The sequence below is a fragment of the Mustela nigripes genome, chromosome 14, assembly GCF_022355385.1.
Source record: "Mustela nigripes isolate SB6536 chromosome 14, MUSNIG.SB6536, whole genome shotgun sequence".
Taxonomy (NCBI): domain Eukaryota; kingdom Metazoa; phylum Chordata; class Mammalia; order Carnivora; family Mustelidae; genus Mustela; species Mustela nigripes.
The window spans coordinates 59,156,821-59,181,946 of record NC_081570.1 but is presented as its reverse complement, the minus strand read 5'-3'; the positions used below and the strand labels follow the sequence as shown (position 1 = coordinate 59,181,946).

General features: G+C 36.8%; 1 protein-coding gene across 1 annotated transcript in view; it reads left to right on the top strand.

The window, feature by feature from the left end:
* The window catches only part of NEGR1 (neuronal growth regulator 1), an 860,988-nt gene that overhangs the window by 349,132 nt on the left and 486,730 nt on the right, over window positions 1–25,126 (top strand). Inside the window, exon 2 of the mRNA XM_059375117.1 lies at window positions 3,449–3,681. Within this exon, the coding sequence (XP_059231100.1) occupies window positions 3,449–3,681 (233 nt within the window). The remainder of the gene's footprint in view (window positions 1–3,448; window positions 3,682–25,126) is intronic.

Below are 25,126 nucleotides of genomic sequence, written 5' to 3'. Positions count from 1 at the left end.
ACAGAATCAACTGGAAAAGAGTAGCAGCTAGTAGGGTCAGAAAGGCATCTAAGGAAGATTGCATAAGATCTTTGACCACTCTCAGGATTAAATTTTTTCTTACGAGTGAAATAAGAAATGAAGTAGGAAGCCATGTTGATGTTCTGACTTAAACTCTAAAAAGTTTATTCTATTTATTGTAGAGAGAATAAACTACACTACAGATGTCAAGGACAGAAACCCGAAACTCTTGAGGCAATTGCAATAATCCAATTATAATAATAATTTAATTATTATATTTTCACTTCCTATTCTGCATGATGGCCATTCATGAATATACTTTATCATCCTTTCTAAATTATGAATTTTGTATGGGCCAGGATACCACCATATTTATATTTTTAGACATTAGAATTCTTAAACCCAGAAAAATGTTTTTTGGTGCCTGAAGAGCGCAAAACTAAATTATTACCACTTCTCATACTTCTTTTACCCCTCTCTATCACCTGCACTTTGCCATACCCTGAATATCTTCCTTCCTTCCAGAATTCCTTCTTAATACATTATATACATGTCAGACAGTATCTCTTTCTATTGTAAAGAAAAAAAAAAACCCCACAAAACTAGGGTAGATATGAAGAACAAAGAGGAGCTAGAAAGGTAGAAGATGTAGTTTTTACAATTAAGGAAACTTATGTGAGTATTTGACCTATTTCATATATTTGATATAGTCATGTCATAGTTCACCTTAAAACTCTATGTCTCTATATAAGCATCTTGTGATTTCATAAAATAGAAGCCATTCCTAGAGCTTGCTGTTCCCAATTTGTAAAATTCCATTATGGTAATTTGAGTTATTTAAATTGTAACTCTATAGTGTCATTTGAGAATACTGCTATAGAAATCCAAAGAAGTCATACAATTTGTTTTTGTTTTTGTTTTTGTTTTTTAGTTGAGTCTCATTTAAGGGTCTTCTAAATGTATGTCTTGAAAAGCTTTGGATCAGGACCAATAACAATTGTGAAATATAGTTATCCAACCAAGGAGACATAAAAAAGCTCCCTTTTCATTTTTCACAGGGAAGAAGTTAAATTCTGCTCTTCCCTGATGATCCCTAATATACCAGAACAGGAATAGTGCTTACACTAAGACCAGGAGTTATAACCCAGATTTGGTCTATGAAAGCTCCAGTATCTAAAGGCTAGTTAATCTGTGCTCTTCCTGATACCTCCCCAAATAAAGATAAAGCTGTTCCTGCCTCAAGGGAAAGGAAAATACCCAGCAGAGTGCTCTAAATCAAACTTTCATGGTAGAACATGCATTAATAATTAATTTTCTGCTTCCTTTAGAATTGGACAGGTTAAACAGTTGGTCACATTTAGTAAATAAGAAATTACTTGCAGTAATTTCTGCAACATTCTGATCATCTTTCCATTTCTGAAACCTATTTTAGAAGTCTTTGATATACATTACAGAGGCAAGGACACTGAATATAGAAATATAAGACTTGATTATGAATTCCACTTTGTCACCCACTAATAGTGTGGCTTGGGCAAGTCATTTAACCTAAACATTCCATTTATTTTCTAGTGATGAATTGGGCATAACAATCCATACCCCAGAGGGTTGTAAATGAGCATCAGATAGGATAATGTGTGAAGGCCATGAATGCAGAGGTCACACAGAAACACTTGATGAACCCATGTATTACATACAAGCATTGTAATGACTACAGTCCTAGTAATGATAATTCAGTGTTCTATCCTATAGCAGTAGACACGTGATCTTGTGAAATGGGAAATATGTCCCCTCTATCTTCTTTCTGCATATCATTAGGAATGACAATATACCATAATTGTTTAATTATGCCATTAAAGTGGGTTTTATTTTCTTCATTAATTACATAAGGAAAAGCTTTTCAATTAACAACGACCTTTATGACTTTACTAGTTTGGATTCTGTAGATGGCAAAGCTGACTGCAAATTAGATTCTGCAGTGTACCTTGTTCCTTATTTTTTCACCCACTGATTAGTTTTATACAGTTGGCAGCAGCCTACCCTGTTGCATTCAGCTTGCAATTTTGTAGCAATCTCAAACACTGTGTTCAATCCCCCAAGGTGTTCTGTAGAAATGCTGTCAAACTATTTCGATGTATGTGTATTTTCATTCTGTAGCTGTGCTTTGTACTCATTTAAGAAAACCAGTCTTTAATTTGTATCAGAACGTTTCCAAGATGAAACCTAGAATTCCAGGCTTCAGCAAAATCACTGACATATGACCACAGCAGCCTTCTGTTCTAAATCATGATGTCTGACTTCTATTAGGTACAAAGCTATATTTTTGAATCTTGTTATAAAATACAACTTTGAATAAATGGCTTCAGAATTGACCTTAAAGTCTACTAATTGCCATCACCCTTTCTATGATCATCTGGCTTTAGTTTCCCTTTCCAGTTTCATCTCTCACTCCTCCCACCCTGTACTCCATGCTTGTTTGTCTTTGAAGTGTGTGGCTTTCTCTCTCACACTTTTCTCTGGTGTTACCCACATATGGCACCTCTGTCTAAATGTCATGTCTCCCACTCCTTGCCTCTTTATTCAAGGCATTTTCTATTCCATAAAGCCTATTCTATACCCCTAGTACCCCTTCTGAGTCAGTTAGTTCTTTTTTGTAACTTGTGCCTGATTGAATCAAATAATTCTTTGTCTAGCATTGATTGGTGGCCTGATTGTCTTCCTTACTAGACTTAAAGTTTTGGAGAGCGAGGGCAATACCATTTTTAAATCCATAAATAGTAGAAGCCTTATAAATGTTTGTTGGATAAATGAATGCTTCCTGGAAAGACTGTTGGTCAGCTTATTGAGAAGACAGCAAGTATTTGCTACTAATGTCTTGTCTCCTTCACTTACAACAGCAATCTTATCAGTAAAATGCAGTTTATTGTTTCAGTGTACAGGCTTACCGCTCTTTAAATGCATAATAAACATAATAAGGTATTATTCTATGCTTTCTATTTAGTATCTAGTATATTATATTAGAATTGGATTTGGTTAAAACAGTCTAACTCGTGGACCTTTTCTACTTCTTATAATTTCAAAGAAAAAATGTTTTAATGTTGAAATTATTATTTTAAGGAATTTAACTTTATTTAAATTTACTTGTCATCCAGACAGAGTGAAAAAGGATTTTGACTGGCTCCAAGTTAAAACACACACACACACACAGACACACACACACACACACACATTTAAAACAAAACATGCCTGTATGCAGGCATTGCTTCACATTTGCATTGGGAATGGAAGATGTACCAGTGTGCTCAAATGTTCATATTTTCTGCATTTTTGTCTGATGTTTGTATTTGATACAGTGCTATAATTCAACATATGGAAATGCACTCAGAACAAAGCTAATGTTGTCTTTCATTTTCATTTTGATTAATAGTGTTCTGTCTCTGGTAATTTGTAGGTGTTATTTGGAAGATGGAGCTTCAAAGGGTGCCTGGCTGAACCGGTCAAGTATTATTTTTGCGGGAGGCGATAAGTGGTCCGTGGATCCTCGAGTTTCAATTTCTACATTGAATAAAAGGGACTACAGCCTCCAGATACAGAATGTAGATGTGACAGACGATGGCCCATACACGTGTTCTGTTCAGACTCAACATACACCGAGGACAATGCAGGTGCATCTAACTGTGCAAGGTATGCATTTCTGTAATTGCTATATTGCGAAGGACTATATTTAACAAGGTTCAGTATTTAGGTATCAGAGTGACTCAGAAGTAACTGACAATGTTGAAAGATACGTAGTCATTGTCTTCAGGGATTTATGTTCCTAGATTCCATTAAGTGTAATGGCTATTATAAACATATAAGTCCCCACTTACCAAGATCAAAAATTATCCATTAACACCACATTATGATTTTCTTGTGTATTCTTCACTTAGTATATTCCTGTGAGGCGCCCGTTCAATACATCTTTGAGAACCCATGATTGATACATTAAAATTAATGTTTGATAACCCATGATGGATGCATGAAAATATTAGAACTTTTTGAAATATCTGTAGTATAACTCTTTAAAACTAATCCTCCAGACTTCCAGCACTCTGTCTCAATTCAAATTCTGCTTACTTTGATTGAAGTCACAATGGAAAGAAACAGCCTTCTAGAATTACTTTTTTAAAATATAGAGTAATTGGAAAAATATGGTACACAATGGATTATACTTTGATTTACTTTCAGTAGATCATAAATCATTCTAGCTAATTTACAATCTCCAAATACACACAAAATCATCAAGTTACTTTATTTTTCATGCATACTAAAATGGAAGAGTGTATATATCCCCAATATAAATACTTTTCAAGAAGAATGCAATTACAATGCTAGTTGAATAGAAAATGCGTATTCTTGTCCTTTTATTATTTCCTTGTGCTTTATAGATTAATGATGTGTTGTTTCCATAAAAATATTGTGCTGTGGATCTGAAGATGACACTGCAGCATTTCTAAGTAAAATTAATGACAAATTATGCGATAATGTGGTACCAGTGAGTGCATGCTTTATTACTAAGAAGAAAGCTGAGGGAGCAAGTTAGTTGTATTATCTCTGAGTTTACCTTTCAAAAATTGAACTCGAAGTATTAATTTAGGTACATGGCTTACATCTGGAATTTCATTAACTTACACCTTTATTTCCTTATATAAAGGTAAGCCCGAAGTCAAATACAGCTTCAGTTAGTAGTAAATATTTTAACTTCATGATAAAATTTAAATGTATTAATTAAGTAATGAACTTTAAGGAGAAAAATGCAAGGTAAACAATAAGTCCGGGAATTTCCCCAATGGTTTTTCTTATTACAGATCATTGCACACTGTGGTGATGTTCTTTATTTAAAGTCACATGAGGATATAATAAAGTTTTCACCGAAGCCTGTCTTCATTCAGAGATTATCCAGAGATTCTAGGGGTCAGGAGTTAGTCCACCTTCAGAAACTGGCATGGGATTACAAGTTAAAGACACATTTCTTCTGTTATGCAAGCCTAATCTTGTTTTCTTGTTTAGTTCTGCGCCCTTTGACTTGAGTTTCTAGCTCAAAGACTACAAAAGATTGTTATTGCACCAGAAAAAAGTACACTTGAATAATAATTATATTTGAGTCACTGGAGATATAGACATTTTGCTTCTTATAGGTTTAAATGATGTCTTTCTGGACGCTAAACATACCCCTCTTTCCTTTTTCCCATTCTGTCTTGTTCCATAGTAGGCTTATATTTTTAAACCAGACTATGGATATATGAGCCCTGCCCAGGCACATGTTTGCTTTTTATAGGATGTCTTTATAACTTTGTGCTATGTAGATGGTTTAACACTATACAGATTTTTCAGACTGTTATATGCCTTACTATGGCATTCCTTTTTGTTGGCCATTTGGTGATGGTGAACTTTTGAACTCCATTTTAGGAAGTGTGTTGTAGGAACGCATTTATTGTATGTTTTATTAGTATAATATGTTGTTGTTCTAGAAAAAAAATATTTGTGTTACTGTTTTGAAAGTTTGGGTTTGTGTTTGGGTCAAATTAAAAGCTAATAATTTTACAGTATTTATGAACATAATTACTCATTAGAAGTTGATTGACATGTGGGCAGTTTTCCAATTACATTAATAAAGTTCAGGGAATAAATTGTCAGTCAATTCAAGAACTAAATAAATGTCACAAAAAGTCAACCCCACTTGAGCTACATTTCCTCTTGATGAATGAAAATAAGCTGATGTGCACATCTCTTCAGTCTTTGTATTTCCTAGGTTGTCTGATACTCTGGTATATCTCAATAGTTTTGAAGTGTATGCTCTTTGCCTAACAATTTGTCAAGTCTTTATTCACCAAGATAAAGAAACTTAGCAACTGAGAGAAGACTGTATTAATCACTGATGTCAAACACACATTGGTAGTAAAAACAAAGCTCATCTTTAATTGTTGCAACTATGTGCTCAAAGAAGATATTTAAAAAAAAAATCATTTGAGAAAGGGGATAATAGAAGGGATATCTTGCCAACACAGACATTGTGCATGGGAGATTTGTCTGTACTCTTGATTTCTTAGATTTATTAAGACCAGTGAAGGGGACAATGGGGGAGAAAAAATATTGGAGTAGGAGTTGGAAAACCTGGATTCCAGTCCTGAATTTTCTCTCGTGAATGGATAATTACCAAGAAAATTCTAGTTTTCTCAACTGAAAGAGGAGGACCCAGGCCAGAAAATCTTACATGTCATTGAAAACCAAAAAGATGACCAAAACAAAACAGAAAAAACCCAACCAAACAAACAAACAAAACAAAAACGCACAAATGAATAAGCAATCAGGGATGATTTGCAAGGGAAAAATGTTATTTAGTTTAAAAAATGAAAAAAGTATTCCATAACATATGTGTAACACTTGCAACAAACACAGTGCAGGCTAAGTTTTACGTAGCTGTACCTTGGAGTATATATGCTGCAAGTATGTTCTATTTGTCTCCATGTTTTGCTTTCACCAACTTAGCTGAACAGTGTATGTACTTATAAAATGTGAAGAATGTTGTGAATTGGAGTTTTACTTCAAGGGTTTAGAAAGAAACTCAATAAGAAAATTACCTTTTCATTTCCTGTATATAGTATACCTAAATATTCAGTGTTTTACATCATGTGGTACAGCGTTTACTAAGAGTAGCATTTCTTGTTCATGAGTATAAGAATGTACATGACTAGAGGAATTGCTATGAAGCCAAAGGTCCCTATTACAATCCTGTAATGACAAGGATCATATAATGTAAATGCTGCACATCTGAGTATATTATAGAGATGGCTTCTACTTTGAGTCCACGTCTGAAGTCTAAAGGTTGTGTATGGTACAAGGTAGACACATTCATAGATACTGTACATTACACATTTTTTTTTAAGATTTTATTTATTTGTCAGAGAGAGCGAGCGAGAGCAAGCACAGGCAGACAGAGTGGAAGGCAGAGTCAGAGGGAGAAGCAGGCTCCCTGCGGAGCAAGGAGCCTGATGCGGGACTCGATCCCAGGACGCTGGGATCATGACCTGAGCCGAAGGCAGCTGCTTAACCAACTGAGCCACCCAGGCGTCCCAATAGATACTGTACATTAAACACATATACAGACAATAGCCCCTGACAATACCTTGATTATAGCCTTGTGAGACTATGGACAGAAGATCCATTAAGATGTACCTGGGAAGAAACTGAGATAATAAATGTATGTTGTTTTAAGCCTTCCACACTCGTGTGTGCGCACTCTCACACACATCATATATGTGTGAAATGTTTATCCCTCAACTTGTGCCCTTTCAGGGAGATATATAGTAGGTTTTCTCTAGACAGAATAGAGCATTTGACTAGCACATATCTCTATGTCCAAAATAACTCCTCAAGGGTATTTAACTTCCCCAGGGTGTTCTGTTTTCCTCAGGATATCTGGCTTACCTGGGATGTCTGTGATAGATGAGGTGGCACACTTCCCTTTCCAGGGATGAGTTTGCTTTTCTAGCTGCTGGGAGTGTTTTCAGCAGACAGCAGCACTGAGTGATCAGATCTTTCCAGAATCATGTCCACTGTAGAGATCCACTTTATCCAAAGTCAGACTTTTCCTAAAGCAACCAATATCTGATGACTGACTGAAAGGTCCCTCCCTTTCAGCCCAAAGTAAGATAACTCAGATGAGCCATTTTGGCTCCAGAACAGTGAAAGCTATTGAGCAGCTCTACAGCTGAGCTTGCTCTGTTCAATCCTATTTCATTTCTCTTCCTTCTCTGGGGATTTATCATAGGGGTATTTCCTAATAACTATCCTGCACTCTAAACGACTCATTTTAGCGCCTGCTTCCCAAAGATCCCAGACGATGACAGTGTCAGCCCCTTGTCTCTGGCTTAGTCATTGTTTGGAGAAAGCCTTTATAGAATGGAAAGACAACACATTCAAACACCATTTATTATTAACATTCTGTTTTACATTGGGAAGGATTTAAAGAGGCTTATAAAGAAGTAGTTAGTACCCCAAGATAAATAGAGGAAGTTGGAGGCAAAAGATAAGGTAAGCAGAGCAGGATGCAGTCATTGGTGAGGTTAGAACGTAAAAGGTATGTCATGATTTCTAAGTAATTTTAGAGCTCAGTAAAAATTTGGTTCCAAGGAGCACCTGGGTGGCTCAGTTGTTAAATGTCTACCTTCAGCTCAGATCATGATCCCAGGTTCCTGGGTTGGAGACCCGCGTAGGGCTCCTTGCCTGGCAAGAAGCCTGCTTCTCCCTCTCCCACTCCCCCTGCTTGTGTTCCCTCTCTTGCTGTGCCTGTCTCTCTGTCAAATAAATAAAATCTTTTAAAAAAAATTAGTTCTAAGATTTGTAGCAGCCAATATATAGAGAAAAACAGGATTAGGTATTCATTCCATGATCCACACAGTTAATTAACACATACATGTCTTAGTCTCCTGATCCTGTTACTCATAGTGGAGCAACATTTCCACTGTGAATCAGCCCAGAGAACCACTGTGAGGTGTGAGGAACATCTCCACAGTAACTGTACAGTACTCACATCACTCATTCAGAGAATTGTTCCTTATAACACTTCTCAATATAACCTGAAGTGCAGGGAAGTCAAGAAAAAATTAAAAATCTGAAAGTAAATTCGGTGAGATGCCAGTTCAATAACAGGACGCTCACTTTTTGATTACTACCTTAATCTGTAAGTAAATTTTAGGACCTAGCCTTTCTGAGCCAAACCTCCACAAATATTATTTCTCTCAGTGAGTCTTTGAATAGGACTTCAGGTACAGATATTTTAAAATTAGACTTGCCAATGAGTATCTGGAGAGCAATTATTCCATGTGGCCACAAGAATAGAGCTGTATTCTTTAAAGACCAGTGCATCTTAATATAATGTTAGCATTCTTTTTATGAATATTAAAGCCTCAACAAGGTATAGGGGAAGAGAAAGACACCACACTTCTGCTCCAAGTTGACCTGATGCGCAATAACATGACATCACAGATCATAGACCTGCCTTCCTTGAAAGACCTGAAGGAGAAAAAAGCTACAATGGTCAAAAAAGCCAGTCAAAATACCACATATATTAGAAAATTCAAGTTGGTGTTCCGCAACAGTAAACATTTCAAAATTTTCAAAAAGCTACAAAATGAAACCAAAGAAAAATTAGCAGCACTAGGAAAAGTTTTATAGAACACACACATGTCAATAGTCATTGCTTGATGCAGTGATGGCTCAGAACAAGGCCCTCAGACTGGCTCCCACTCTATTTTATTTAAGCTCTTGTTGGGGAGATTAAGATTACACATAGGAACCCCACTTTGGACATGCTGTCAAATACAAAGAAGTCACAAAGACCCAAAATATAAACCCTAAAATTTTTAGCATAGAAAAAAGGAATGAACCATCTGAATTAAAAATGGTCCTTGATAGTGATGTTTCATTATCCCATCTGAAGTACCTTTAGCTTTTGGGAATGTAACTCTATAGTATACTTCTCAGATAAAATATTTATAAAATATAATCTTTTAAATTAAAAAATTAAATATAATTAGCATACAACATTATGTTATTTACAGGTGCACAATATATAATGAGTCAGTATTTGAATATACTGTGAAATGATTACCACAATAAGTCTAGTAAACATCCATCACCACAGTTACACATTTTTTATGATGATGTGAACTTTTAAAATCTATTCTCTTAGCAACTTTCAAATATGCAATACAATATTATTAACTGTAGTCATCATGCTATACTTTATATCCCCAGGACTTAATTTGTTCTGTTGCTAGACATTAGTGCCTTTTAACCCCCTTCACTCATCTTGCCAGTCCCGCCATCTTCTTGAAGTTGGCAACCACCGATTATCATCTCTACATCCATGAGCTCACTTTTTGTTTTTTAAGGAAAAAATTAAGGCTATTTCCCAGAAGTAACCGTGATTTTTGTAGATGAGCCATTTCTTTATTGTATTAACTGTACAACAGAGACACATTTCTTAGTTCACTTATGTGATAATAAATATATATTATCTGCTTATAAGAAAACACTCATCATTTACTCTCCAAAATGAAGTTATAGTTAATATCAAATAGGGGTGGCTGGAGGGCTCAGGTGGTTAAGCATCTGTGTTTGCCTCGGGTCATGATCCCAAGGTCCTGGGGTCCAGTCTCACAATGGGCTCCTTCACTCAGAAGGGAGCCTGCTTCTCTCTCTGCCGCCGCTTTCCCTGCTTGTGCTCTCTCTCTTTTGCTATCTCCCTCTGTCAAATAAATTAGGAAAATCGCTAAAAAAATTAATACCAAATAGTTAAGGTACAAGTTACATGGATAGGGTGCACATACTCATTCTCATTCCCTCTATAAGGAAGTCCTCCTTATTCTATTATCAATTGTTCTTTGCTTACCCCAGTTCTCATTGTGGTGAGAGCCAATAGGAGCCAAAATATACGAGATCACACAAATTAATGGAGATCTGACTACCGATCACTGGGTCAAAACCCACTAAGGTGAATAAATGATGTAAATAAAGTTCTGCTAGTCCTTATAGATTCTCCCCACATTGTGGTAGTTGTAATGATGGAACCATACCTAGAAACAACCCATTTTTCTATTTCTATTGGTTGGAAATGTCCATACTTACAACTTATGAAAAATGAATTTACAAGCATTTTGGATCATATGCATTATTAAGTAATAGGACGGTCATTGTATCCCCCAGGTGCTTTATGCAATGGAAAATATTTAATCTCTTGAATAGATGAGGTTGTATTATTGATGTTCAGAAAGATAATGATTTAGAATCTAAATAGTTAGAACAATTATGCCTAATTTGTGAAACTTTGGAAAAATAAGCCCTTTGGGTGTCATTTGTGATGTAGAATTTCAGTAAAACCACCGAGTTCCCTTGGGTGGACCTTCACCGACAAACTCCGGGCTACTCATCTGGACTTACCTAGAATAGACTTTTTGGGCAGTGCATACTACATAGTAATTTTTTAAAATAAGACATTTTTCTGTTGGATATTTTCAATTTTCTTTTCAGAATCCCTGTCCAACTTGAATCACTGTAGCTCCATTGGCAGTGTGTATCAGGCCAACTTCCAGGAAGCCATTTCCTTACTTTTACCTGTGAGTGTATTGACATTGATTAGGGTACTGGTTTAACAACCAGGATCCATTAAAAATAAGATTAATTGAACTGATTTTTAGTGAAATCCTCATTTGACCATTGGCACTTCTTCCAGAATAGATTTTTCTTCTTTCCTAAATATTCTTCTATTTTCTTTTATAGTCTTTAGAAAGGTTATTTCCTTATTCTTCTGCAATTGAAGTAAAGGAAGTGGTAGAAAGAGAAGGTACATTTCAATGAATAATATTTGTCTTAGAGAAAGATTTTCTCAGTGCGTGTAGCAATCATAATTTTCTAGCCAAAAATTAGTACATGAAATTTTATGTACCATCATTATAGGATCTTATTTTAGAACAGTATCTTAGATTAAAACAGTGCAAAAATCCATAATGTACTGCTTACTATACACAGAAGGGAGTGAATAAGTTGATAGTGTTTTCTAATAAACTTTTAATATGCTGTCATTTGTGAATGTGAGAGAAGTGAGAGAGAGCAAAAACTAATATTGAGAGATACTGCACACTGTTGGCCTCCATCTGAGTCATCCCTTTTTCTGAAAATTCTGTAGAAGGAGCATTCATGGAAACTGCTGAGCTTCATAATTGGAGCAGGAAACAGTATTGGAATTTAAATAAGCATCTTTGCTATCTAGTGAATTGTGACAGCAAGGAGGGTTCTTCTTTAATACTTCTGATTTACTCATGAATTGGATAATTTTTTTGAGATGGCAGGTTAGGGGCAATGAAACCTAAGGGTTGTATGGTTTGTGGTCCACATTGTTGAAAAGTAATCCTGCCATGCTTTGTCCTTGTTTTTAAGTTTTGAATCATGTTGGCAGGTATTAGATAAAAGAATATTTAAAAATGGAATGTATTAAGAAGTAGAACCATATTTATTATCATTCAGAGACTGAGTAGAACAGTACTTGCCTTTTTTTTTTTTTGTAACACACAAAATGTTCAAAATGCAATCTGACAATATTTTAGAGTAACAAACCCTTTAAGTGAGATCTGCTGCCCTTTAAAAATCCCTTCAACGATTAATGGATATTTATTCTAGTTCTTGAAACACATGGTTTGGTAAGTCTCTTAAAACTCAGACTGATTATATTTTTATGTTCTCAGTCATAATTCTGAGTTGTTTTGTGTGTTGCATTTCAGAATAGTTGTCTATCTTGGAGTATCTTTATTTTTTTTCTAAAAAACACACAAAAAATAACTATGTAAGTAATACATGCCAAATCCCAATGCAATGTACACTATCAGTATGAAAATCTCTCTATAAATAAAAGATTACCAAGCTTTAGCTGGTCTGCTTATTCTGAGAAACCCTGCAAATAAAATAAAAGCCTGATGAAATAATTTGTCTTCTTGGAAGTCATTGCAATACAATTTGATCTATGAAATAATTTTACTGTTACTTCCCCAAATTAGGTGGACAGTTAAGAAATTACTAACAAGATATTAGGATTTTGCTGTTTTCATTAACTAAATTCTAAATAGCATACCCCTTTATAACCCTTAGATGTGTAAAATTTAGTGGAGGAGAAAACTTGAATCTGCCAATGATATTATTTATCTTATGATTTATAGCAGAAAAATAAGAATTAACTATGGGTAGTGCCAAGAAGAAAATGGGCACAATGAAGGCTGGTGGCAAAGTTCAGTTTGCAGAATCATAGAGTGACTCTCTGTCCTTGTGTCCCCCTGCCGCACAGCTCTTCAATTCCATGCCTTCAGGATCCTCTGGTTAGTGATCTAGCAGAAGCAGTAGGGACTTGGGAAAGGTTGCAGCTGCAGTAATCCCTCTGAACTCTCTCACCCACAAATGTTTTGCATCCAGACCCTTGGTTCTTAAACATTTTGTAGTCATGAGCCCACATGAAAATCTGATGATACCTGTACACTTGTTAGAGAATATACATACTGTAGGGACGCCTGGGTGGCTCAGTGGGTTAAGCCTCTGCCTTCGGCTCAGGTCATGATCTCAGGGTCCTGGGATCTAGCCCTGCATCAGGCTCTCTCCTCATGGGGGAGTCTGCTTCCCCCTCTCTCTCTGCCTGACTCTCTCTGCCTCCTTGTGATCTTTCCCTGTCAAATAAATAAATAAAATCTTTTAAAAAAAGAAGAAGAAGAAAATACATACTGTTAATATTTTAAAACTTCTTCATGTGAGCAAGATTCTCATGAACGCCCTCAATCTATGTGTGGACTCCCAGCAAGAACCCCAGTGAAGTGCTTGTAGGTTAGGGCTGAGTTTTAATCCTTTTTTTTTTTTTTTTTTTTTTTTTTTTATGGACTCCCAAACATCCAGGAAACTGCCTGACAAATGTTAGGGACTCAATAGAGATTTATTGGTTGTACATATGTGCATGTTTCTTCTTGCTCCCTGGCTTCATGCCAGTCACTTTGCTTAAGCTGTGACTTAATGTATTGATGCTATCTTTAGGGCATAACATCGGGAATGCTGACATAACAGGAAAATTTTTAAATTAAAAGGATTAGTTAGGCATTCATGACTTAGGTTGCTTATTTCCATTCCAGGTCATAGCATCTTTATCCTCTGCTAATCCCCATGTTTTTACAAGTGCAGAATAGTGATTGCATTTTGTAGTGAAAAAATAATAAATGCGATACCAGCATTTTATGAATATATATATATATACATGTATATGTGTGTGTATATATATATGGCAATGTTATTTTGAGAAAAAAAAATATAGGACAGAGTTAGCTACAAAGATTAAAGCCAAGGGCTCCTATTGCTACACCAGGTAAGGGGTTAACATTTAAAAAGGGCCTAGAATAACACAATTAGAATTTCCTTTCAGGTATTTCACTCATTATTTTAGGTCTGATTTGAGCAAGTTGGTGGATGCACGTGTTTTAAAATGGCAGATTGAAGAGTTGATGATGGATAGGTTTCAGAGTTATTTATTAGTACAGAATTAAGCAAGACATATACATTGTTTTCCCTCTGCTTATTACTGTTTCATTTAAAGTAGCCTATTTTAAAAGGACATCTAGGATTAATTCAGTTTAATTTAAAAAAATTTGTGTTGTCCCACTTTAATTCAATACCTACTCTGTGCAAATAACTTTGCTAAAAGTTGCATATGTGTTCCTTATGCTAAGCAGGATGGTCCACAGAGATGACCGTGTCCTAATTTCTGGAACGCATAAATATGCTAGATTACATGACAAAGGGGAATTAAGATCGCAAATCACCTAACCTTAAAATAGGGATAGCATCTTGGATTATCCAGGTGGGTCCATTAAAGCTACGAGGTCCCTTAATAATGGGGAAAAAAGATAGAAAAGAGTCAGAGTAGTGGAAATAGGTCAGAGCAATGTGATAGAAGAAGGACTGGATCTGCCTTTACTAGCTTCAAAGATAGAGTATCATGAATTGAGGGATATGGGTAGCATCTAGAAGCAGAAAAAGGTAGGGAAATGGATTCTCCACTAGAGACTCCAGAAGAGAAGGCTGGAGTGGCACTATCTTGATTTTTGCTGAGAAGGACTTGTCACATCTAACATGCAGGACTGTAAAATAATTTTTTTTTAAAGATTTTATTTATTTGACAGAGAGAGATCACAAGTAGGCAGAGAGGCAGGCAGAGAGAGAGAGAAAGAGAGGGAGGAGGAAGCAGGCTCCCTGCTGAGCAGAGAGCCCAATGCGGGGCTCGATCCCAGGACCCTGAGATCATGACTTGAGCTGAAGGCAGAGGCTTAACCCACTGAGCCACCCAGGCAGCCCAAGATAATTTTTTTTTTAAATTTATTTGACGGATAGAGAGAGATCACAAGTAGGCAGAGAGGCAGGCAATGGGGGGCAGGGGAGAGTAGGCTCCTGGCTGAGCAGAGAGCTCGATATGGGGCTCAATCCCTGGACCCTGGGATCATAACTCGAGCCAAAGACAGAGGCTTAACCCACTGAGCTACCCAGGTGCCCCCCAAGATAATTTTTTTAAAGATAACTTTGTTTAAAGGGGTGCCTGGATGGCTCAGTCAGTTAAGCGTCTGCCTTTGGCTCTTGTCATGATCCCAGGATCCTGGGATTGAGCCTCTTGTCAGGCTCCCTGCTCAGCAGAGAGTCTGCTTCTCCCTCTCCCTCTGCTGCTCCTCTTGCTCATGTTCTCTCTCTCTCTCTCTCTCTCTCTGTCAAATAAACAAAATCAATCAAAAAAAGATACTCTTGTTTTAAGCTACTAAGTTTATAGTAACTTATGTCAGCAAATAGAAAACTAGTACGCACACACACACACTCAAAAATAAAGATACCTTCTTATACACCTAGAAGAGGGTTTCTCAGCCATTGTGCTATTGACATTTTGGACCATATAGTATGTGTGTGTGTGTGTGTGTAGGAGTGGAAATGCCTGTATATTGTAGTATGTTTAGGATTAGCTTTGGCTGCTAGAGATTGTGTCTCCCTAAACCTAATGCCCAATGTGATGGTATTTAGAGGTGGGACCTTTGGGAGGAGCTTAGGTCATGACGGTAAAAACCTCATGAAAGGGATTAGTGCTGTTCTGGAAGAGAATCCACAGAGACTGCTCATCCTTTTAATCGTGTGAGGGATGCCTGGGTGGCTCAGTTGGTTAAGCAGCTGCCTTCGGCTCAGGCATGATTCCAGCGTACCGAAATTGAGACCCACATTGGGCTTCTTGCTTGGCAGGGAGCCTGCTTCTCCCTCTGCCTCTGCCTGCCATTCTGCCTGCCTGTGCTCGCTCGCTCTCCCTCTCTTTCTGATAAATAAGTAAAATCTTAAAAAATAAAAAAAAAAGTTTGGCCATCTAGGAAATGGGTCTTCATCAGAGACTGGGTCTGCTGATGTCATAATCTTGGACTTCTCAGCCCCAAAACCATGAGAAGTCAATGTCTGCTGTTTATAAACCACTGAGTTTATGGTGTTCTGTGATAGTAGTCTGAGTAGACTTAAAACATTGGCCTCAGCACCATAGACACCAGTAGTATTTCCTGATTTTGACACCCCAAAATATCTCAGGACATTGCTGCATGACTGCTGTGGTAAAAATCACCCCAGAATGAGATACTACTAAACTAGGGAAAAAGATAGAGACATGCTTCAATTCTCCAATGCATGGCAGTGTTTGATAAGCTCCACAAAAGTATAAGTCTTGGGGCACCTGGGTGACTCAGTGGGTTAAATCCTCTGCCTCCGGCTCAGGTCATGGTTCCAGGGTCCTGGGATCGAGCCCCGCATTGGGCTCTCTGCTCGGCGGGGAGCCTGCTTCCCTTCCTCTCTCTGCCTGCCTCTCTGCCTACTTGTGATCTCTCTCTGTTGAATAAATAAATAAAATCTTAAAAAAAAAAAGTGTAAGTCTTACTCATCTTGCTGTCCTACCCTTAGTGAATGGGTAGTGAATGGGTAGTGAATGGCTGATAAGCAAGTGGCTCTAAAACTAACTCTGAATTCACAATAGAATGAATGAGTGAGGTTCCTTAGAAGTACAAGCTAGCCAGTAACCTGAAAAATGTCCTCTAGATTTTTTTTTTCCTCATTCAGTAATGTTTTAGGCTATTTCTCCCTTTGAAACTAGTTAAGTGTTCTCCTAAGTAGTTTAGTGTGGCATAAGAATTAGATTGGGCTCAAGTGACAGCCAGCTCTGATATTTATAAAGTATATGAACTTCATTGTTTCCATCTTTTTCAGACTCATTCCCATTCTCTGAGAAATAAAAAATAATACCCAACTCTCTGGATTGGTGTGAAAATTTTTTAAAAACACAATTAGGCATATGAGAAAATCCTTGTCTGATTCAGTGTAGATATTTAACAGATTTTTACCATCTTCCTATTCCAGTGTGCTAATAATGTATAGGGCTTCCTCTTTCCTTTTTTGAATTAGGACATAATTGGGATTGTTCTCGTTATTGATTCCCAGTGAGTTTTATTTAAGAATATAGATAATAGAGTTAGTTGTAAAATATTAATAAAATTAATTAATTTTCCTTCCAGTGGACAAATTTCATATGAAAAGATATATACTAATGTTAAGGTTTTGAACTACAATAATTAGAAAGAATTCTACATTTGTTTGAAAGCTAATTACAACCTAAAATTCAGGAAAAAAAATCTGGTGGCAGTCATTTTACCCTTATTGATTTCAGAGCCATTCTCTGTACCTCTTTTGCTGTGATTTGTATAATGCAGTTGGCTGACCCCTGCGGGTGTGTTCCCAGTCTGTTATGTTCTCTGGTTTCTGACGGGATTCAACCAATAGGAGACACTGGCAAAAGATCAGGAAGGGAGAAGTCAGGTTCTACCTCCTCTCTCATTGCCGCAGGCTGTGTGTCCTGCGAGCCTTTTGCCTCCAGGGCTCCAGCTTCCACTGGACGACCCATCTTCCCGTTGGCACATCTCATGCAAGGCGGTCCCATGCTGTGGATCTTACTCCTGACGAACAGTCCTAACCTCTGGTCCTGATAGTGATCCTTGCTTGTAGGAATTATTAGCGGCTCCTCCTTTCACAAATCCGAGTTTCTTTGCTCTTACATGCTTTGATTTCTTAGCTCTTTATCACTTGTGTAAACAACTCCCTGTTTAAACCTCTTTTGTTTGAAATACTTAAATTGTCTTCTTTTATCCTGCCTGGATCTTGACAATTTTTTTTTTTTCTAAAATGTCAAGTGTTGTCTACTCGTTAATACTCTTCAAGAGGTATGTTTTACATTCTATCGTCTATATAGATAACTATTTTATATAATGATGATTACCTCTTTATATTTTGGAAAAATTATATCTCGTTCCTCAGTATAAAAAACAAATTGAAAAACAAATTTTAAAATTAATTACACATACATTGGGATCTCAGATTTACTAAACTATCAGAAAGTAAGATAAATTAAGGAGAAAAGATGAAAGTATGCATAATTATTAAATGCTGGCATTTATGTGAGCCTTGGGCTCCTCTTTTATTAGCTTTTTGGGTGCAATTATCATTAACATTTCAGTTGCATCTTTAATGAATATTAGAGCTACAAATACACAATGGCATGAGTGGAAACGGCAGTGTTTCATTATTCACGCAGATTGTAACTTTAAGAAAAATAACCTAAAGAGAGACTAGAGAGCTGTAGTGGTATATTTGCTCTGGGAGCTATGAGCTGTGCAACAATATTCTGGGCCTTGATTTTTACTGCTGCATCTGTGCCTTTTGGGGAAACCAGTGAAAAGAAGTTTGGACTCTTCTGTAGTAAACCAGTTACCTGACTTTGGAAACTACTTCTAATGCAACCTCGGCACATTCTTCAAACATCTGCTACATGCTAAGCATTGTTCTAGTGTTAGGAAAGCAAATACCCACAAATAAGAATTAGTTTTTCCCTCGAGGCATTTGCAAGCCAATGGGACAATATTGCCATGAGGCAAGTGAGTGCACCGAAGTTAGATAAGGGCTTGGTCAGACATACACCCAGGGTCCACATCAAGAAGGTGGTCCTTTTTCTACAGAGGTCATATCTAACTTTAGGCATGAAGTAGGTTGATAGGTAGAGAGGCTTGAGGTTTGATTATAAAGCAGTAAGTGATGGTCAGTCTAGGAAACTGCTTGGAATGTCCTCTTTGTGTGCCTAATAAATCATTCAGAACTGAATGAGAAGCTCTTTCAAGACCCAGCAAGTGCTGAGGAAGCAGTTAGAAGTATGACACCACATTGTCTTGTTCCATAAAGTGAAATGAGTGTTGGGGGATGGGCTGCTTGGAAATAGGACCTGCTCTTCAGATTGGGGGAAATGGCTCCATTAGAGCATTGCCATGAGACATCCTGTAGAAGTGGTGCTGACAAAGAAATGCTCAAATGTGCAGCTGTTGGGAGATCAAGATGCTGTTGGAGGTTGTTTGAGCATGTGAGAAGCAATGGGACTCTTGGGGAGCAGCTGTAGGAGGCTGTAATTGCTGGGCTCCACTGCTGACTGGAGCCATTCATTGCTGAGAGGAGCAGCTGCTGAGAGTTTAAGCAGGGGACCCTGGGGAGCCACGGCTGGGAGCTTCCCCAGATTAAGAAGCTGCCACGGGAAGCAGCATCCTTGAGTGTCATCCTGTGGAAACTTTAGAGTTATCCATCCAGTTCCACCATCACGGCAGTAGGCAATGGTCTGAAACTCAGTCTTAGGTATATAAAGAAATGATAAGTGAATGATTCACAAGATTGACAAAATAGGTTTGAGATGTTTAAATAACAAATTTCCTCAAACTTTGACACACAAACTCCTTGGCTGACATGCTACGACATTTTTACCCGGAAGAGTAGCTGTTACACTGACAAAAACAAAGTGATGTGACTTTAAATCAAGGGATTCTTTAGCCATAAGACCCAGGAGAATATATCTAACATTTGGTACTTTTTAATATTTTTTCCCTTGGGAAGAGTAACTGTCATTTTTATCCTATTCTTAAAGTTCCTGACACTAAAGTAGGTTAAGAGTTTTGCATTAAGAAGCCAGAAAAGAAGGTCAGCCATGGAGAACTCGCTTACATCTGCCACCAGCTTATCCACAAAAAGCACTGTTGTTTGATGAATTTATGTAATAATCATGTTAACACTATCTAGCATTACTGTGAGATTGTCCTTCTCATATTTTGTGTGGGATAATAATCCTTGATGCGTTAGTGACTCAAGGTGCATCTTTGTGGGCCAGGAGAGACTCAGTTAAATGGGGTAAATAAAAGCAGAATAATAGACTTTTCATTTTTATTTGAGTAAGACAAATTATGGTGTAAGGACTTGAGGAACAAAATCCAGTTGGAAAACTATTGTGATAGTCCACAGTTAAAGAGGGCCCTAGAACCAGTATGAATGCTGTGGAAATGGAAGGAATGGTGTGGAGGTAGAGACGTTTAACATGTGAATGTGAGCATTTTAATTTTAAAACATAATAGATCTAGTAATATTTTTGTTTTGTTTAAAACGTATAATGTTGCTGATTTCTGTCAAAATCTTTTCATCTAGAAAAATTCCATGTGGATTAAGCCACGTGAGAGTCAGTTACCCTGACTTAATAGATACTTCATTGCTGTGGGTTTTAATCAATAAACTTGACCTTCAGTCTTGGCCCATTATACAATCTGTACTGGGCAAACAACAAAAGGAAATGAGGTGAGTCAGGTTTTGAGTATATTAGTGAATTGGGGTTTGAAAGATCAAGAATGGAATGTCAGAATAACAACGCAAAGGAGAAACTGTTTTTTGTTTTTGTTTTTGTTTTTAAGATTTGCCATACATTTTTGGTTGTTTTTGTTGTTGTTTTGTTTGTGGGGGTTATTTTTTTGTTTTGTTTTGTTTTGTTTTTTGTTTTTAGGTGCAACATAGCATACTCTGTTTTAGGATTTTCTTTTTTTCTTTTTGGACAGGAAAACTAAGTGTATTTTTCAAAGTAAATTTACCCCTGAAGCTCCTGACCTCCTAAAGACTCTTGGAAATAGTTACTTTAAATCTCATCTGGACAAATAAAAATTGCTCTCAAGATATTTATTTAGCTAATGAAGATGCCTTGCAGAGAATTTGAGCAATTATTTGAAGGCAGAAAACATTCCATGTGGCTCTTCTATCTCTTGTGGAGAGTTGTCAGCTTTGCATACCTTGGAGTGTTTTTAGTTTTTTTGGTTTTTTTTTTCCCCATCTCCAAAGGAGACACTGCCCCACTTTCTGAGACTTGGCATGTGGTTGGGATTACTGTGAGGCTTTTGAGCTTGCAGTTCACACAGCCCACTTGTCTTTGACAGTATGATATGTTCCTCTTTTAACTTCACAGAACACAGCAGTGAGATCTCCCTTAAAGGCAACCTAGCTCAATCTGTGCTTTCTGAAGTGCAGTTTGTTATTCACTTTGGTTGCTGCCAAAGTGTGATATGACTTACTTTTTTTGCATTTGCATATAGTGAAAAAAAATTTGGTGTGGCCTTATCAAGATCAAGGGGGGGAATGTATGAAATCCCTGGACACTTTGAATTCACAGGAACTTCTTGGAACCTACTAGGGCTTAAGATACAGTTTTAATCAAATAGGAAGAGCTATATATTTCAGAAGCAAAACTGTCCCCTGCCTTGTTCCTTTAAGATAAGGTAGGGAGTTCATTGCCTTCTGAAAGGATAGAGGTTATTTTTGTACTTGTTATTAAAACATTATGTTACTATTCAAAGATAACTAAATATACCCAGTTGATTTAATATGCTGCATAATTTTTGAGTTCTCTCCTTGCCCCACTGCAGTATGTACTGTTTCATGTCATCACCAGAGTGATACTTAGGAGTGGCCATAGACAACAAGTCCCTTGCAATGCACTCTACCAAGTGTGGCCTTGGACCTCTCTGAGTATTACATGCAACTGAGAACACTCACACAGCTAGAGACATAGAGGGCATACACATGCACATGAAACACCAAGAAGGAAGTGTCACACCAGCTTCCACCTTTCTCTGTTTCCTGGACTCCTATCTTCAATGTAATAATAACAAATTTTCCATCATGTACAGCCCCAGGGAACCCTATTGTTTGAATCCAGCATGAACACTTTGCTTGTGGCTGGATAAAACACTAGACTTATCATTTGGAATAGTGTCTCTGATAACAATGATACTTCGTATTTGGGATTGAAAAATCTCTGTTTTGATATTTTGGGCTGATGGTCTTACATGTCTTTATATTTGTATCTATTTTTTTAAAAAGTATATATTTTTAAGGATCTCCACACCACCTGGGACTTTACCACCAAATTAGCTATTGCTTACAATCCTGTTGTCTATAAAGAAGAATATAAGGCTCTTGGTTTCTAATAAGATTCATTACGGTTTTCACTATTTACTTTGATTTTTTTAAATTATAGAATTAATAAAGATTTGTGTGAACATCAAATAGTATATAGTAGGTTTTTAAGTAAATGATTAGAGTTCAGAGCTCTCTCTCTTTAAGAAGTATGGCCAGAATGGCAAGCAAACACTTCTGCCTGCTTCCCACAATGAAACAATCCCTTCTGTCTTCCTATTCTTTTCTTTGCTCACCCTTACCCTGTGGGCACCCCCTTAAAGAACTCTGATGTTTCACATCACTGTGGTCTTTGTTCTTTCTGGAACCTTCTCCCAGTTAGATTTAATCTCCCCTTCTCTTGGTTCTCCTTGGCCCTCTTCACTGTTTTTTCATAGCCCATTACTGATTAATGAAACTTGTTTTCTTGTTTCTAGCTAAAATGTAAACTACATGAGGACAGGAAATATGTTTCATTTATACTTAATAACCAACTATTTTTATAATGTGTATCTGCTACTAGGATCATGCTTTGTAAAGAAAACAACTTCTCCAGAATTATGATGCTATTACAGGACTTAGACAGTGGAAAGGGCTAAAGTGTTAGAAAAAGACTGACCTGAGCATGCATCTTTGCTCTCGGGCTTAGTAACTGTGAATTTAGGTTTAAGATGCTTAATCCCTTTGGGGCTTTGTGAATAATGAAATCTATGTTATAGAATTAATTTAAGAATTAGAAGATGAAATATGTTAAGTACTGGACAGAGTCAGTACTCAATAAATGATGCTATTACTCTTTGTAGTGAAAGTCTTCTAAAAGATCTTAATGTGTATTTATAGTCAGTTGAAAGGATCAGTGATTCATTTAAACTCCTCATTTTGTCCTCTTCTGTGTGGCTCTGACTTCTTATTTAATAGAGGTATCAAAAAGAATCTTTATAAATATTAGCTGCCTGTTTCTCCAACTTCCTATTTTTTTCTAGGTCTGGTCTTGTCTTTTCTTTATTTCTTCTTCTTTTTCTTTTGGAGGGTATGATGACCACTCCACATAGAAAAGTACATATACCAAGACATTTTTCAACTTTTCAATGACAAAAAAGCTTTTTGTCAAAAATAAATGTGTTAAAATGCCACCCAGCCACTTTTTTTTAGAATTAATGAGCTTCTTTAAAAAAAAAGAGAGACTGAGAGCATGAGCTGAGGGAGGGGCAGATGGAGAGGGAGAAGCAGGTTCCAGGCTGAGTGTAGAGCCTAAAGAAACTTGATGAGGCCTGATGGGGCTCGATCCCAGAGCTCTATCCCAAAGCTACATGATCATGATCTGAGTCGAACACAGACCCTTAACAGACTGAGCCACCCAGGTGCCCCAGAATTAATGATACTCTCGCCAACTTTTCTATTTTAGACTAATCTTCTCCCAGCCTGACAAATAAAACTACTTAAGACATATATACATTTCATCATGTGGCCTCTAATTTGCATAATGGCAGACTAATTATAGACCATATTGCTGGGAAAACCTTTGGGGTCAACTAAAGATAGAGAAAATACTTAACATCAGTCAAAAGACTTTTACCAAAGTCCCAAAATAAGAACACAAGACAACAACGAAAAAATTCATCAGTTAAAACAGATAGTAATAGGCATTGATTTCATAGTAAAATAATGGTAGCATGAGTCTGTATGGAACTACTCAAAAGGGAAGCAAAACTGTTTCCTTACTTTTTATGATATTATGACATAAATAAGAAAGAAAAAGAGAGAGAGAGTGAGAGGGACAAACAGACTACAGTAGTCCCCTCCATCGGGAGACTATGCGAAAGTTATTCTCAAGGAAGAACCATATCTCTCCATATAACCAAATATGGTAGTGCAATAGTACTTAGATGCCTGTGTAAAATTATGGGAAGAATAAAGAAGCATACCTATATTTCTTAGGAAATATGGAGGAGGCTTACATTTAATGGTAAATGGGAGTGACAGCACCAAACTTAAAATCGTGTGAAAGGTAGGATGATCAGATAGATGAATGGCAATAATTTAGAGCATCTGGTTTTCATTGCTTGGACTTGTACCATATCATCGGCAGATGTTCCACACTCTGAAGAGGTTAATAGAGGATATAGGGGGCACAAAACTATGCATACTATTTTACAAGCACATGTTTACTTAATACATATAGATCATACACCTCTATAGATTCATTTTTTCATGAACTTCGAAAAGTTATGATTAATGGGAATAAACTATGTGCCTGTTTTTATTCACTTGGTTTAGTTTCTTCTTTTGTTGTAAGATTTCCTTGCAAATCTTATTTTTACATTTCCATGTCTACTAAGAGGTAGTCTACAGACACTTTGTTGGCATAATTTGGAAACATGGTCTTTCCAGTGAATTTGTTCATTCACAGCAGCAATGTTGTGCCTCATTTACCTTTTCTGTGAAATACTGGTGGAAGAAAATATGAGTGGAAGAAACAAAAAGGATATGGTTGAGCATGCATTCATGTAACTGTAACTGACATTTTGATTGTTGAAGTCATGGATGAAGACTGTGTATTCTGAGACTGGCCTCAGGCGCCAACATTCATGACTGCCCTGTCAGCGTCCTCTTACAGGGTATAGATAGTAGTGTGGGTTTGTTCAGAAAGGGTTAATTCTCACTTAGGTTTGCTGTCTATGAGCCATGTCTTAGATTGACCATAAACTCTGATCTCAAGGGCCAGAAATATCTCACAGTCTTCTCATATTGTTGAAATTAGAATGCCTGTTTTAAATTTATCATTTGTTATGTTAATGGGAGAGAATGCTTCTATTGTGATGAACTCTTCACAGAGAAGTTTATACCAACTGAGAGATTAGAGACATGTCCAGAAATATATTGTCTTGCATATACCAAGGGGTATATTTAGTTATCAGTGTTTCTTTTTCCTTTTCTTCAGAAGAAACATTTTGTGTCAGAGTTTGTAACCATGTGTTAATGACTGTAAAATAATGAAATTCAGGAATGGCAGCTCTATTTTTTTTTTCTTTTGTGTGTGTGTGCCATCCATTCCTTTGTTATAAGAGATTAGAAAGTGCTGAACGACTAGAAAGAAAATAATTGAAAATGAAATCAGAGTAAAATGAATAGAAAAAAAATTCTAATCAGCTGATGAAAGCATATCATTTGCCATTGGGTCTTCTTTCAATTTTAACATATT